Genomic DNA, 15,482 nt, shown 5'->3' on the forward strand with positions numbered 1-15,482 from the left:
TATGGTTCACCACCACAGATAGCAGAAGATGTGATCCCTGACTGCCCTAACATCAGTGCTCAAGAACAGTTGAGGAATAGACAAGTTGCCATCCAAGTAATCAAAGACAACTTATCTAAAGCTCAGGCAAGAATCAAACATCAAGCTGATAAACATAGAACTGACAGAGAATTCTCCATTGGTGACATGGTTTATCTCACGATCCAACTTTATCGCCACACATCTTTGAGTGCTCACAAATGTCTGAAATTGCATTCTAAATTCTATGGTCCATTCAGAGTACTTGCTCGAATTGGTAAGTCAGCTTACAAACTGCTACTACCTGAGGGATGCCATCTACATGACACATTCCATGTATTGACTGAAACAACATCTAGGGCCTGAAGCGGTGCCAAGCAAAGAATTGCCACTAATTGATGCTAAAGGAACAATCAAAGTTGCCCCTGCACATATACTTGAGAGGCGGATGATCCCAAGGAACAACGAGCCAGTAGTTCAGTGGCTCATTCATTGGGTTAATCTAGCAGATCTAAAGCTACTTGGGAGGATGCCAATTTCATCCGCAAAGTCTTCCCTTCATTCCATCCTTGAGGACAAGGATCTTAAGGAGGGGGTATTGTCAGGGTGAGCAATGACATAGCCATTCAGTTTCGTCAGGCAAGAAACATGATAAGTCTGCAAGGCTCGTAACGCTTCGCCAATTTCAACAAGCATCGCCCGATCTGTATCCGACGACCGCCATCAAAACCGTCGCTATTATCTTCTTCCTTTGTATTATCAGACGCTAAATAGTAGTTTCTTTCAACTTAAACTGTGTTTACTTTAACCGACCAAGCATCGCCCGATCTGTATCCGACGACCGTCATCAAAACCGTCGCTATTATCTTCTTCCTTTGTATTATCAGATGCTAAATAGTAGTTTCTTTCAATTTAAACTGTGTTTACTTTAACCGACCAAGCCATTGCTATTTAGGCTGATCAGCGGGTCTGCAAGGGCATCAAAAAAAACTTTTATCTGAGCCCTAGTAGTTGGTAGAGTAGTTAGTAGAACTTCACCGTCTCCCTCGCAGCTGCTGTATTGGATTCCTCCCTGTTCATTGATTCCGTAAAGTTCTTGCTACTCTATCCGTCGATTACCTTATCTAAGTTCTGTGTTTTGGTTCAATCCCAACTCGATTCCTTTTTGGTTTGCCAAGTTCTTGACATTGTATCCCCCCTCTGCCCTCTCCCTTTCACGGTGAGCGGCGCGGAGTCTCCGTACGTGCGCTCGTCGAGTCGCGCGGCCATGTGGCCCGCCCCCTCCGTATGTGCACGCTGCCGTCAGCACCGGCTCTGGGTTGGTGGCGTCACGCGCTGGCTCGCCGAGGAGATTTGATTTACAGCTCGCCTCCTTGGTCTCAGCATGTTTGTCCAGCGCGAATACTGCCAGCCTGCCACCGAATATGAGCCGCAAAGCGGGGCTGCAGTGGCTAGAAAACATATCTTAAATTTTTATATGTATTATTAAATGGAGAAAGCTTGCATCCAGCACGTACTCCTGCTGACCAATAAAGTCTGAGAGCTGTCTCAAAGCTGTGGATGTTTGTGATTCCCCCTATTCATTTTACGAAAAGAGTTGTACCTTTTTTCCTGCTCGAAAATGTTACAGAAATTTTCACCTAAAATGGCAGTCCCATTAAAGCTGTGGTTTGGGAGTTGGGATATGGGGAGGAATCCATCTAGATTTACAGGTTGCACTAAATGAATGCCAACACCCCCCAGATATATCATATGTATCACACAGACTGACTGAACAGCGAACACATCTTCACTGTTGGCAGTTAGCGGTCCTGTGACAGAAGTCTGTCCTCAAGGACAGCCGGGCCAATTCAGTGAAAGAATGTCAGGGTCTCTCAGATTCCCATGTGCAAACACCTTGGGCTCTTTCACCTATAGAAAATGTGCAGGCATAGAGGACGTGAGTAAATTCTTGACATAAGAGGAAATTATATGATGGCGGTTGTAGTTGCTACAAGATACCAAATTTAGCTACTAAATTTGATGAGCTAGTTTTTTTTCCATACCAGGTAAAGTGGGGGAATTTGGTGCTGAAGTTTTACTCTGGAGAATCCATCCACAGCAAACAAGCATTTGTACCCACTAATGGAGTGGTGTTCACTGTTTCATATATACGAGATAAGAGATAGACCATTAAAGCATCAAATATATGAAAAGCACAGAAGTTGCTGGGAGCATCCAAAAATTTGTCAGGTGCCCAAAATGGCTGAATGGTCGATTTAACAAACTATTAAACTCACTTCAGTAGATAGGTGAAATTCCTTTCCTGAAATTCTTCAATGGAAATTTGTTCCTCCTTAGAATATCTGCCACAAAACAAAAGATTGATTATGCAAAAACAAAATTGTGTGAGAACTTTGATGTAAAGGGAAGGAGACCATAATCGATTAATGTGGTCGTTGGATTGCTTGAGCCACATGGTTGTTTATATAATAGTACATGGCTTGGAGGGCAAGGAGCCTCTCCTAGAGATATGAAGGTCATCACGAGATTACAATCAATACCAAAGTAATCCTATGTACGTAATCACAGCAGGGGCATCACATATAGTGAGATTGGAGAAGACCCTGCAATCATAACATTCAATGTGCCAGTGATGTTGTGGCTGGAGTGGAAGCCAACGAGGTTGCTCAAGCGCCTTGTAGCTCTTGGTGCTGATATTGAGGTAGTTGAAAGTGAGGGTGAGTAGATGTGGTCAGGATGTTGTGTCTAGGATGACCGTGTCGACGTAGCCTAATTGGGGTTGATGTTGTTGAGGTAGCACCATACCACACATGAAGCAGTGGGTGCAAGAGGAAGCGCCATGGAGACGTGTTGAGGCAAATGGCGACGCAAAGCTGAATGGTATGACGCGAATGATCCTACACAAGGCTGAATGATTCATATGTCGCGGCGGCGGTGCTCAAAGAAGACGGCGAAGAACTGAGACGTCATGCGGGTGGCACACACAACGACATGTAGTCAATGGTATCAAATGGCATGTCGTTGGTGGCATGAAGATGCAACAGTAGGAGCCCTTGGCGATGTCGGCGCACCTCAAAGGGCATGACGGTAGTCGCTAGCTATGACTAGGAGTAGTGTGCTACTACCCAAAGAGGCGATGCAACGGCCGCCTTTGCACCCGCAGATGATGTGTGCAAGAGCCTGGATGGATTGCACGCAATCGGATGATCAGACCATAGGCATGAGAGGCAAGGATGATAGCGAGAATGACTCGGCATGATCGATGACGTCATCCTACACCGAGTGTCGTGAGGACAGTGGCAAGGGTATGGTGCGTCATGTTAAGGTCATGCCAAAGAGGATAAGGTCGTGTAGCCTGACGCATCAAAGATTTGCAAGTGATTTGGTGGTGTCCCAATAGGTGTTGGTGATGATGAGCCAGTGAGAAAAACCATACGAACACTGACTTCGAGGGTGTCCCCTGGAGTGCCGCAAACCCGACCATGCCGCACAGGTGATGATGAGGAAGAGGCTGGTGTAGTCGATGCTGTTGTCAGAGTAGGAGCACGTGAGGACAACACATGGCGGTCGACACATTCAAAGCTTAGATCGGGAAAAACAAAAGAAGCGCCGATCAATCGACCGGTGAGAAAGAAACGAAAGAAACATGGATCAACAGATCAAAAAAAAAAACTCTTCCAACCCTTGGTGCAGGCACTGCCCCTGACGGAAATCATTAGGCGATAGATGGAAACTAATTTTATGCTATCATAACAACCGGATCCTTATCCATATTCTCTAACATAAAGTGATGAAAGCTCAGAATTGGTGGTATCAAAATTTAAGAAGGATCAAAGGAATGTACAGTAATCAACGAACATGACAATAAAGACAGATGCGTCACCAATTCCCCATTCACCCCTAATAGAAGACCAACGCAAAAGTAATCAGCGGTTCAGTGCTTCCGAATATAAAATTAGTATGCAAATGTTTCCAGATAACACAATACAATTAAAAATGTCTAAGAAACAAATACATCTTAACTATGAGTCCAGCTCAATGTTCAACCTCTTTATAATTAAAGATGGCAGTGTTCGACTTAGGGCTATGCTGTGGCAAAAATACTAACACCTATTGTCTGTCTATGAGGCTATGAAATTCTGTACCTGACTTCACAACATCATAATAATTGTCCAGATAGATTCCAGAGTGTAAATCAAACTGGACTATCGCAGAAAGTATACACTCAATAAAAGTTGGGAAAACTGTATGCTGGACCATATAAGGCAGACGTATCGTGTAGGGATATCTCGTGAGACTCGAGGTATATTTTGCCAAATATAGTGAAAGTGTGGTTGGCAAAGAAAGGTAAGACCAAAAGCATGCTAGTCAGGGAGTAGCAAAGAGACATGCCTGATTCAGTATTCCAATAACCGCATCCTACAACGACCACTACTGAGAATACTCATAAAACTAATGGGACTTAAAAGTTTAGCCTGATGGTCCTAAATAGAAGTACAGAAATAAAAGATTAATGGAATCAATAATAAAAGAAGTGTTTTCTTGATAAGAACCAACAGCGAACTAACTTTGTAATATAGGAGCATACCTCCACGGATATTCGCTTTCGCAGAAACGAGAAACCCCACTCATCGCGGTGAAGGCATCAATATGTACCATCTTTTCCTTCACTGAAGAATCTGGTAACAGAGGAATGCAAAGATCAATGGCTAGTGGTATCTGCCAACAAAGGACCCTATTGTCCAAAACTCCACAGACCCCATAACCGTAGTAAAGGCCATTAAGAGTATACATCTGCTCGATTTGTTATTCTGTGCTTTTAGTTTATTCAAACTTAAGTTTCATTCTTAATAAATAGAGGTACCTATACCTTAACTGTAGTTTGACTAGAGGACACAAGAATAGTTTCATGTATTCCAATTTAGTCATATAGCCCTCACCTGCTTCATGTAGAGCCTTTAGAGCATAGCCACCAGGATAATTGTTGTAGGATGCCATAAAAGTCACAGCAGAGTATCCTAGACTACAGGAACCATACATGAGTTATCGATGCTAAATAGATCCTATTCCAAAAACAGTTACAAATTATAAATTTATAATCAATTAAGGCAGAATTATTCTACCTGACAAGAAAGGCACCAAGCATGAGAATATAGAGTAAATTCCACCCAGCTTTCTTTCGGTTATTATATCTGGAAATGATGAAGAAAAACAAATATTAGTGCTCTGACACTTGAACGTCAAGGATTTTCATAAAGGAGGTAGAAAATTGATGCTAACATTCCCAGCTTGAATTGGTCATTGTTGAAATGGTATGAAATAGATAAGATAGTTGCTCACAGTCTGCTAGCTGCTAGTGAAGCGGACACATTAAACATGGGAATTGAGCCGATTATGAAACGAAGTTCCTGAAACATAAAAGATATTAACCATTATGTGCAATATCGGCCAAGTGGATTTCAGATATATGAATCAGACTATTATCCAGAGATGAAGAATTACCTTATGTGGAAGTTTTGAATAGAGTACAACAAATAAGAAGACCGGAAGCATGTATGGTACTATCCTTCTATCAAGAAGGGCACCAACCTGAAAGTGAACTATAAGGCTTCATCAGATACATATCTGGTAAAAATCAACCAAAAAATACATCGGTAAATCAGCAATGCCCTAACAATACCTGAAATGTCAACTAGCTAGTTCATCAACATTTAGAAATAAATAATTGCTTTTATGAATCCAATGCAATGCCAACCAAAGCTAAGAAAGTACCATCTGTTTAAACATGGTTAAATGTAATAAATACTTGGGCAACCCTTAGAACATTAATCCCTTACAATTTCAAAGTATCTTGAAGTAAAATTGGAAATGGAAAATATGGCTTTTATCATTATAATCCTTTAGGTTGTATACCTACATGGTGACATCAAATCTGAAAGAAGAAAAGTACCTAGTGTCACGAAAAAAGGCGTGCAAATATTTTAGAAACACTATGCTCTAAGGTCACTTAAAATGCAAACAACAGATCGTATGATAGTTCTAACCAGATAAAAATCTGTCTTACCATGCAAAGAGGGTACGCCACAAGCATGGAGCGTGGAAGTGCTGAGGTAAAGTACCAATGAATTGAATGGGTCTTAGCTTAAGTCAAGGAGAACATCAGTGCCAGTGGGATAGTACAAAGGTTCCCCGGTACAAATCTAACAACAAGGGAATAACATTTGAACAAGACTTGGGTGTTATGTTTCATTTGTAAATGTACATTGAATAAATTGAATGGAACGTTCAGCCCAGAGAGAAAAGTAACATAATGGAAGAGAATAACAGATTAGATATTTGGGAGAGGAAAGAAATATAAGTATAGTTTCACAAAAGCAGAGAGGATACGCCCCATTCTGAACTTCGATTCAGAACTGAATTAAACCAGAGAACTTCAAATTCTGGCCACAGGATTCGACGCCACATTATAGAGTCAATTAGCACCGTAAATCCTGAAACATTATTCATAGTGAAGCCAACATTTTCTTAAATGTTTGTGTGGCAAATCCATAACAGAATACACAAGGTAACACAAAGAAACATACCGATGCATATAAGGGCAGTGCTCACACAATATTTTACTGCTTCCAGCAGAGAAACAGACCTGCTCTGTAAATAGCATAGTCAAATCCATATATTAGAGTAACTCAGCACCAACTGTACAGAATTCATATAAATAAAAACATGATGTAAGGATGATTCTTATAGTAGCCAAGAGTATACATTACTATAACAGCGTAATAATACTACAGCTTCAACCTCAAGATCATTGCAAGGTATGGGATATATGGCTATAAGAATGACAGAGCTTGGACATAAATTCTGAGGGGGCAGTCTTGAATATTCATTGCTTAAGTTGGTACTTTACGAATGGTGTCACCTTGTGCTTTTGCCCTAACTCACTGAACACAGAATGAGATGTGCTGAACGCCTTAAAACTCAAACCTGGACTTGAAGCACTATGAGCAAAGCTGCATCAAACTTGACTCAAACAATCTAAACAACACATTCATCAGTTAAGGAGTTTTGACATTGTTAATGCACATAGCCCAGTGACATATAATTTGGATTCTTGCTTTCGACAGTATATATAAGAACAAGAAACTGGTAATCTTTACAACTAGATCAGATACTGCTGGTTCAGGATACAAATTAAAAAACACCAAGATCTTTCAGAAGACACCTTGAATCATTCCTCCTGTATTTTCTGAGGGTTGGACCTTTGAGTATGGTCAAGGGCAATTCATATCCATACCATCTAAGCATTCCCCAAAGATCAGGACTAGAGTTCTGTTTCTACTATTTAACGGTGGTTCCAACCAGGTTCACTTCAAGGCAAACTAAATACTTTCAAACCGGCAATTGCAAAATGAGTATTTTCGAAGGACATTTTAGGAATCTAGATTTTAAACATATTGAACCCCTAAACAAAATTTTCTGGACAGAATCACCAATTCCTGTATAATAAAGTAATTAACTAAAAAATACATTGAAATAAGGTAAAACTGTAGAAACATGCAAACTATGTGATGAAATAAAATAGGTTTGAACGTCTGGTAGGCCAGGGACTCACCAATAAAAGTGCAAGCCCTATTGGGCCAAGAAGAAGAATTATATCACATCTAAAAATGATCGCTGCAGCAATCTGCAAGAAAATGAGAATTACACTGTCATGTGCAGCCCATTAGGGCCCATGAGATGGAGCAGCCCCAACCCATTGAAGGCCTGGTGCACTGTTCACCGCGTGGTTATGTTCACAGCAGCCCTAGGATTAGATTTGTTATTTAGAGATAAGATTAGATTGAGTTGGTTCCTTAATTCTAGAGATTGGTTTCTTAGAAGTCAAGGCACCCCATCTATATAAGGATGGGATTGTAACTCTTTGAGTTAGGCAAAGAAATAGTTCCTATCCTCCTCTCTATCCCTGCCCTTGTGGTGCGGCCGCCGGGCATTGGCATGGTCGCGCCACTTGGGTTCAGGGCCATCTAAAGTATGCCCATGACATACACATAGTTTGATATAATTTAATTGCATAAAAAGCTTCAATCCTTTGTTTCCCTGATACTTGGTGCTGAAACTAAGAACTATAACTCAATTTGGTGCTGAAACTTGCAATTGGTGCAATCATGCCATATCCAGAATTTTAGATTGATTTTACTTATTCTTTGTGTGCACCAACTCAAATTTTGAGAAACAAGAATCCATGGTAATGTTGGGACAAACTGGTCTTTAGGAAAATGTGAAGACAACAAAATTCAAATTCAAAGAGCATATTTAAGGTAAGGCATACCAGGGCTTGTAATGTACAAAGGTTGCTTCCATTAAACCATAAAGAGTATGCCAAGTTGACTGCATGACATAGACCATAGAAGAGTCACATTTTCTTTTAGCAAACTCCTAATTAGATTTTCATTGTTGCCAAAACCTTGACAGAAACAGATTTCTGATTTGTTTCTACAGTGTGCCGCGTGCTTACCTAAAGCTAAAGCAAAGATATTTGGAAGCGGACGACTTGAGTAGAACAGCAAGTGAAACTGGATAGCAGTTAGTATCACAAAGAACACTTCAGCTTGATGACCAAACTTCTTTTTCACCTGCTTGTTAGAAGTAAGCAAACCGAACTGAACCATGATCTCCAATTACAGAAAAACAGGAAATCAAGTATAAGCTCTTAAATAAAAAAGTTACCACAATGGATACAACCATCTAATCAAAACAATGCATGCCATAATGATATCTGCTACGATCCAAGAAAAAAAAAACAGGCTAGGATTTTAAAGAAGACCAATGTATTGCTGTGCGATGCTCCAGATAAGTGAACCGTGCATTAACAGCACATCATCCACTAGTGAACCGCTATACAAATCTTAAGTAAATTTGTTTCATGGTATTAAAAGTCTGCATATACTATATTCAAATCTTACAAGGAATTCCATTACTAATCTTTAATTCTTGATCATCTTTCTGCGAGCTGGTTGCATGCCTGGCATTATTTATGTATTATTCATTTCAGTAAATCGTTACGTTTTCAGAATATCAAACAACAGAAAGCAGCTAGCAGTAAAGCACTGACAGCATCAAGAGTCAGATATAGTGAGAGATGGGAGAAAAATACCTGAACTCGAAGAAGTCTCAAACTCAACAAGGTAACAAAACTCAATAGTAATCGAACTACAAAAGTAAATAGGAAAAAAAAAGTCAGTCTACAAGAAACTGCTTCCATGACAAGTTATACATGAAATAGAATAAACATCCACGGAAGATATGTACTTGATCACCTGTAAGAAGACTATAAAACTTTGGAACATGAAGTAAACGCATTACAAAGACTGCTGGTGATGAGAAAATAGAGATAACAAATGCTCCTGAAAATATAGATGGTAGGCTATATGAATCAATAGTCCAAGCATTAATCATTTGAGGAAATATTGTTTCTTTCTGCACAAATCACGAGTTTCATGCCAACATGAACTTTACCTATAAACGTTCGAGGAACAACTCCAGGAAATTCTAAATGATCATACTGCACAAAACCACAAAAAATACATGTAAAAATCAAATAATAAATAGCGCGGATATTAAACTACAGCAAAATTTGGATAGTTGCTAGCATCAGTATTACCTTCTTAATGTGATAAGTGTGATAGAGAATATCATGCATGGCCTACAAAATAAATGAATCATGTAACTAGCTTGACCACAGGAAATGCATGGCAGTAAAATTGCACCCTCAAACCATAGGCAAGGTAAGCATATTCTATCAGATGAAGGTGGAAAATGTAAGAATCATGTACAGCTAAACTTAATTTGCAACTAAAGTCTTCTAAGTTACAGGACACATGGCTGCGTAAAAGAAACATAAATTGGCATTTGATAATGGGAAACACTAGACATTTCCACAGCATATGTGGACAGTTGCATTCCAACAAACATACAACTCCTTTTACCAACTAAATGCTTATATTCAAAGTCATTTCAATGAATGTCTGCATTTTCTTTCATGCCACTGCCTTAAATCATCAAGATCATTAGCAATAATTGCTCTAAAAATCCTCATGTGCAACCCGCGGTAGTAAATAAAACCATTTCGATCCATCGGGGTTAATTCATACCATCTAAAGTTCACCCTCCCACCAGCAAGCAACACATACTACAAAAGCTTCTGGGCCTGAAGAAATTAGCAATCATTCATCCCCGAGTGTCTGAGGTGCCTAATTAGCAGTGAACAAAACTACTTGCACAGAACATCCGCAGAAATTGGGAACTCCCTACTGCTCGCGGGATGAATAGCAGCACCCCCATAATTAGGTTTAGGGGTTAAGCAGCCCGACAAGTCAGGGTGGGCAGGGATGAGCCGGCGAGGCAGCGGCACGGGTGCAACTGCTTTTGCGTCGAGTATGAGGCACGCCGGGCGGGGCGGAGCAGGTCGCCGGCCACCAGAGAATGAGAAGACGGGTATGCAGTCAATCCAGGACACTATACTAATGCAGCAACATACTGCGACCAAATTCCGATGGGGGGCGAGGCAAACAAGGAGGGAGCAGAGGATGGAACCTGCACGTTGAAGCTCTCCTCCACCTTGGTGTAGGGCGCCATGACGGCGTAGAACGCGGCGATCGATCCGAGCATGAGGTCCCAGCCCCACCCTGCGAGGCAGCCGCCGCTGCCGCTGCTCGCAGCGGCGGCCTTGGGTCGGGCCATGGGCGGGAGCGGGAGCGGAGCGAAGTTTCGACTGAGAAACGGCGGGCGCAGGAGCAGGATCCGGCACTCCGGCAGCGAACCGGCGGCGTTGTCTCGGCGGCGTCGCGTGCGCGGAGGATTTCGTGGCAGGCCGTGTTGGGCTACTTTTGTTAGGCCTAGCCCAGCATAAGTAAACGGCCCAGACACTAGTGGTGCTCTTTTTTCTCGACAACACACAAAGAATAAGGAAAAGCCCCGGCCATGTGCTATCGGGCCGCATTCGCTGACGGGCGGGCCTAAACAATAGAAAAGCAGGTAAGAAACAAGACAAGCGCACGTACAAAAAATGAGTGACGGAGCAAAATGATAATTACTCGAGTAATCATTAGGAATCCCGAAACACAAAAGACACTCACTGGTAGTAGTATTGTTGCAGCAACAATGGTTCGAGAAGTTTAAACTCAACTCATTGCTGAAGGGGATCCTATACTGAACTCGAGCGTCTTTGGCCTCCATTTTATTTGACCAGTAGTCATACAGACCCCACAGCACAAGACCGATGTTTCCTTTTGTGCCGGGGTGTGCCTTAGGGGGTGTTTGGATACGAGGTGCTAAACTTTAACAGTGTCACATCGGATGTTCGGATGCTAATTAGGAGAACTAAACATGAGCTAATTATAAAATTAATTGCAGAACCCTGTGCTAATTCGCGAGACGAATCTATTAAGCCTAATTAATCCACCATTAGCAAATGGTTACTGTAGCACCACATTGTCAAATCATGGACTAATTAGGTTTAATAGATTCGTCTCGCGAATTACACTCCAACTGTGCAATTAGTTTTATAATTAGTCTTTATTTAATACTTCTAATTAGTATCCAAACATCCGATGTGATGGGTGTTAAACTTTAATATGTTGAAGCCAAACAGGCCCTTACTCTCGCAATTTGAGAATTACGATGTTTCTTCCCTAACTCTAGTATATGAGAAGTTAGGGATTCTCAAGGAATATACACCGGTGGAAAAGTGAGTATTAATTCCGATTGGAGAAACGCATAAGTCTTGAAAATCCAACCGAGACTAATCTGTCGAGACTAAAGGCTCCCATCTTTAATTCCGAGCATGTACGAACTAACATAGCTTATTAACCGAGAAGGTTAAGTCAGGTCGTGTAAGAGTAAGGTATTGCAAGGCGCCTAATATGCTCCTGTACTATGCGCTATCCTTAGAACTCAATAATTTTACTTCAAAACTTGAGAGCAAATGTAAGCAAATCAGTGAGGAGACACAATGATTTATTCCACCGAAGTTTAGATTCACCTCAGGCGAATCCTACATCTCCGTTGGGTGCCTCCAAAGAAGTTGGGTTGCACTCAACCCTTTTTCCACTTCACTAGTTAGCTTCTTCCCTTTCAGAGGCGAAGCTCGACCTGCACAAACTGTCCCGTAGCTCACCACACCTTGGGAGCTCTTGGGCGACGCCTAGCTGTCTAGGAGAAACACCTTCAAGAGTAATAAATACTTCACTTGAAACTTGACAAAGCAAACCATTGCTCAAGCGTATGAGTGCTCTTCTAGTGCTTCCAAATGGCTCCTCTCTACAACCCAACTCACAAGATCTAGCAAAAATCACACCACCTCACAAAGAGGGGTTGGGGAGAGCTATTTGGCTTTAGTTCAGCTTAGAATAGGCAGCCAGCAACTACAAAAACAGCAACTAGCCACTGAGGGGGTCGTGGGGTATAAATACTCCACCCCTCAAAAAATAGCCGTCAGTGACATGTGGCACCCAAAACTGGAACCTCCTGTTTCCAAAATAGGAGCTTCCGATTTTGTCAATGCCTGGCTCGACAGAGTGTACGTGTGGCTTTTGTGTCTCTCATCCCTCACATAAGATACTTGAGCACTGAGACTTTATCAAAGATCATGTGATGCATCCCTCTTAATAGTACGGCACACCTATACTCAAGATCAAAATATAAATACAATATTTATCCTCTTGAGCTTCATTACCATGAACCATGCTATACTTTTTTAATATGTCCACCTGAGAGCTGCATCCGACTTTGTCTCTTTGATTTGAGCACTTCAACTTTGAACTAGAGACTTTAATCAATATTCAACCACTTATGAATGAAAACTAATTTTAGATCACATCTCATTTCTTCATATGACTCTATAAATATTTGATGCATCCCATAGCTATACTCAGTAAGGCTTGACTTGATACCTCAAAATCCTCCAAGCACTACCCGCTTCACCCTGCCCAAGTCACCGCTTGACCAAACTTTGCTTATCACCTTGGTGCTAATCACTTGCTTGATTCCTCCATCCAATCGCTGATGCATTGAGTCTAGCTTTATCTTATCATCAAGAACGAAATCCTCTTGAGACCATATCTTCTTTTGATTTCTATATCTCATTTGTTCATAACATGCTTCTCATTTTATTTAGAGGCCAACTGATATCCTAATGCCATTATGCCTCTATCTTTACTTCAATTTGCTTGTCACATATCACACATACCCATCATGGGAGTCACATAATATTCCTTATTATGACATTCATCATTAACTCAAGCAATTTTGCAATATGAGGTTATCAACCAAGCCTGAGTTTTCTTTTACACCATTACTTGCTTAGATGAATAATGTCATATACCATACTTGTTCTTTTCATTATATGAGCCATTTAAAACAATCTTTCCCACAAAGATTATTCATCAATAGCATTATACCTGCTTATAGACTTAACAAGTTCATTAGACCTTTAATCACAATGTCATTCAACTCACCGAAACCCACTAGGAGCCTAAATGCTCTTTCAAGGGATCTAATCATTTCATGTTGCTTACATTCTTTTTTGTGCCAACGCATCAAATTTGCATGTGCCTTGTTTCTAAACAAATGCTTCAAGGGTGGTACTACAGGAAAATACCACATTACCTTCGTATGAACTTTCTTCTTGCTGGCCTGCCCCTCAACATCGCCGGGATCATCTCACTTGATCTTATAACGCAGTGCTTCGCACACAGAACAAGCTTCAAATTTCTCGTATTTCTCACCGTGATAGAGGATACAATCATTAGGACATGCATGTATCTTATGTACCTCCAAACCTAGATGGCAAACAACCTTTTTCGTTTCGTATGTTGAGAACGGCAATTCGTTTCCCTCGGGAAGCATTTTGTTTATGATTTTCATACTCATGAAAACTCATATTAAAAATTTCATTTTTTTACCTTCCATTACAGCATTTCCAGTGTGGTACCCAACTTTTTGTGCCCCTGTTTGCAATCTGGGTACAATAATTTCTTATGACCATCTAACATACGCTCAAATTTTTTTTACTCCTTCACATTCTTGTAGTCTTCTTTACATCTCGCACCACCTGACCTAGATCATCGGTACGACCTTCTTCTTCAACCATCTCTTCTTCAGCCTCGCCCGTTGCAGCATCTATAAAGGTACCTTATTGAATCCAGTCAGTAATGTAGTTATCATCTTTTTCATTATCATCTTCTATCATAACTCCTCTTTTCCCGAGCTTGTTCCAAATGAATAGTTAGGCATGAATCCCGAACTGTATATATACGCATGAATAGTCTTTGTGTATGAGTAATCGTTCTCATTTTTGCAAATTCAGTATGGACAAGAAATGAAACCAGAGGGCGACTTGTTGAACTCTGCCACATCGAGAAAAACCACGCAAGCCGTTAATGTACTCTATGGAGCGTTTATCCACGTTGTACATCCATTGCCGATCCATTTATAAAGTATTACCGAACCAAAGATATTCTGATCATCCACAAAATTATACATGAAACATAACAAACATGATACAAATTTCATTAAACTCAAATGTTGCTGAAAATTTAGATAGAATTACACAAATTTAAATTTCAGACCCAAACAACATGATACACTACAATAAACCATCCACTGAGTACTATCTATGAGGATTTTAAACATCCTTGGATGGTGAAGATGAAGGTTTCACTGACCCAGCCTCATCTTATGATTTATTTTTACTTCCTACGATGGTAGTACTCAGTGGACCTGAAATTCCCGAAACCGGTGGTGGAGCATAACGACCACCAAAAGGATATTCCTGACCCACCGCAACAGCATCTTCATGACATCTTTCCAAATAACAAAGCATTGCTCTCTCCCACGTGCTCTTTTTCTTCGACTTATCATAAAAGCCAACTATGATTTTCCCCATGCCGCGAGAGAAACGACGATCACCTCCACCATCGCCACTATCTCCAACAGCAGTAGCCATCTCTATGTACCACAATTTATTTAGCTCATATTTGCAAATGACTAAACTATGCACATTATATTTTTTTCCACAATTATTAAGCTCAAACATAACATATAAATAAAAAATTTCTCCATTGCAGTTTATTCTCAAAATGACTAATTACATACCTCTATTTCATCTTATTATCTCTATGTACCACAATTTATCTCGCTCATATTTGCAAATAACTAAAATGCGAACAAATTATATTTTTCCCCATAATTTATTTAGCTCATATTTGTAAAGCACTAAACTATGAAATTATTCCTCTAACCTCATATCAATTTCTTTGACAAATACAAAACATAGTATCCAAAAAATTATAGCTTATTCTAAAAATCACAAATATGAGCTCTAAATAATACATGCATATAAATAAAATTTTTCTCTATTGTACCTTATTCTAAAAATCACGAATTACTTCTAAAACATAAAA

General features: G+C 40.4%; 1 protein-coding gene across 2 annotated transcripts; it reads right to left on the reverse strand.

Annotated features, from left to right (window-relative positions):
- Nucleotides 1-1,562: 1,562 nt before the first annotated feature.
- LOC117864492 (dol-P-Man:Man(7)GlcNAc(2)-PP-Dol alpha-1,6-mannosyltransferase) lies at nt 1,563-10,880 on the reverse strand. Of its 2 annotated transcripts, XM_034748617.2 has the most exons (19): nt 10,615-10,875; nt 9,683-9,724; nt 9,538-9,583; nt 9,339-9,425; nt 9,176-9,231; nt 8,537-8,654; nt 8,351-8,409; nt 7,634-7,705; nt 6,606-6,669; nt 6,409-6,512; nt 6,086-6,157; nt 5,524-5,610; nt 5,362-5,429; nt 5,145-5,213; nt 4,962-5,044; nt 4,610-4,700; nt 2,298-2,363; nt 2,064-2,157; nt 1,563-1,929 (listed from the first exon to the last, which is right to left on the reverse strand). In XM_034748617.2, the coding sequence occupies exons 1-19, from the start codon at nt 10,759-10,761 to the stop codon at nt 1,849-1,851; spliced, it is 1,506 nt and encodes a 501-aa protein (XP_034604508.1). In that variant the 5' UTR covers nt 10,762-10,875; the 3' UTR covers nt 1,563-1,848. The 2 variants fall into 2 exon arrangements, with proteins under 2 accessions (XP_034604508.1, XP_034604509.1); XM_034748618.2 differs by lacking the exons at nt 1,563-1,929; nt 2,064-2,157; nt 2,298-2,363 and adding an exon at nt 2,392-3,547 and having other exon boundaries at nt 10,615-10,880.
- Between the last annotated feature and the right edge of the window lie 4,602 nt (nt 10,881-15,482).

The sequence above is a fragment of the Setaria viridis genome, chromosome 7, assembly GCF_005286985.2.
Source record: "Setaria viridis chromosome 7, Setaria_viridis_v4.0, whole genome shotgun sequence".
Classification (NCBI taxonomy): Eukaryota; Viridiplantae; Streptophyta; class Magnoliopsida; order Poales; family Poaceae; genus Setaria; species Setaria viridis.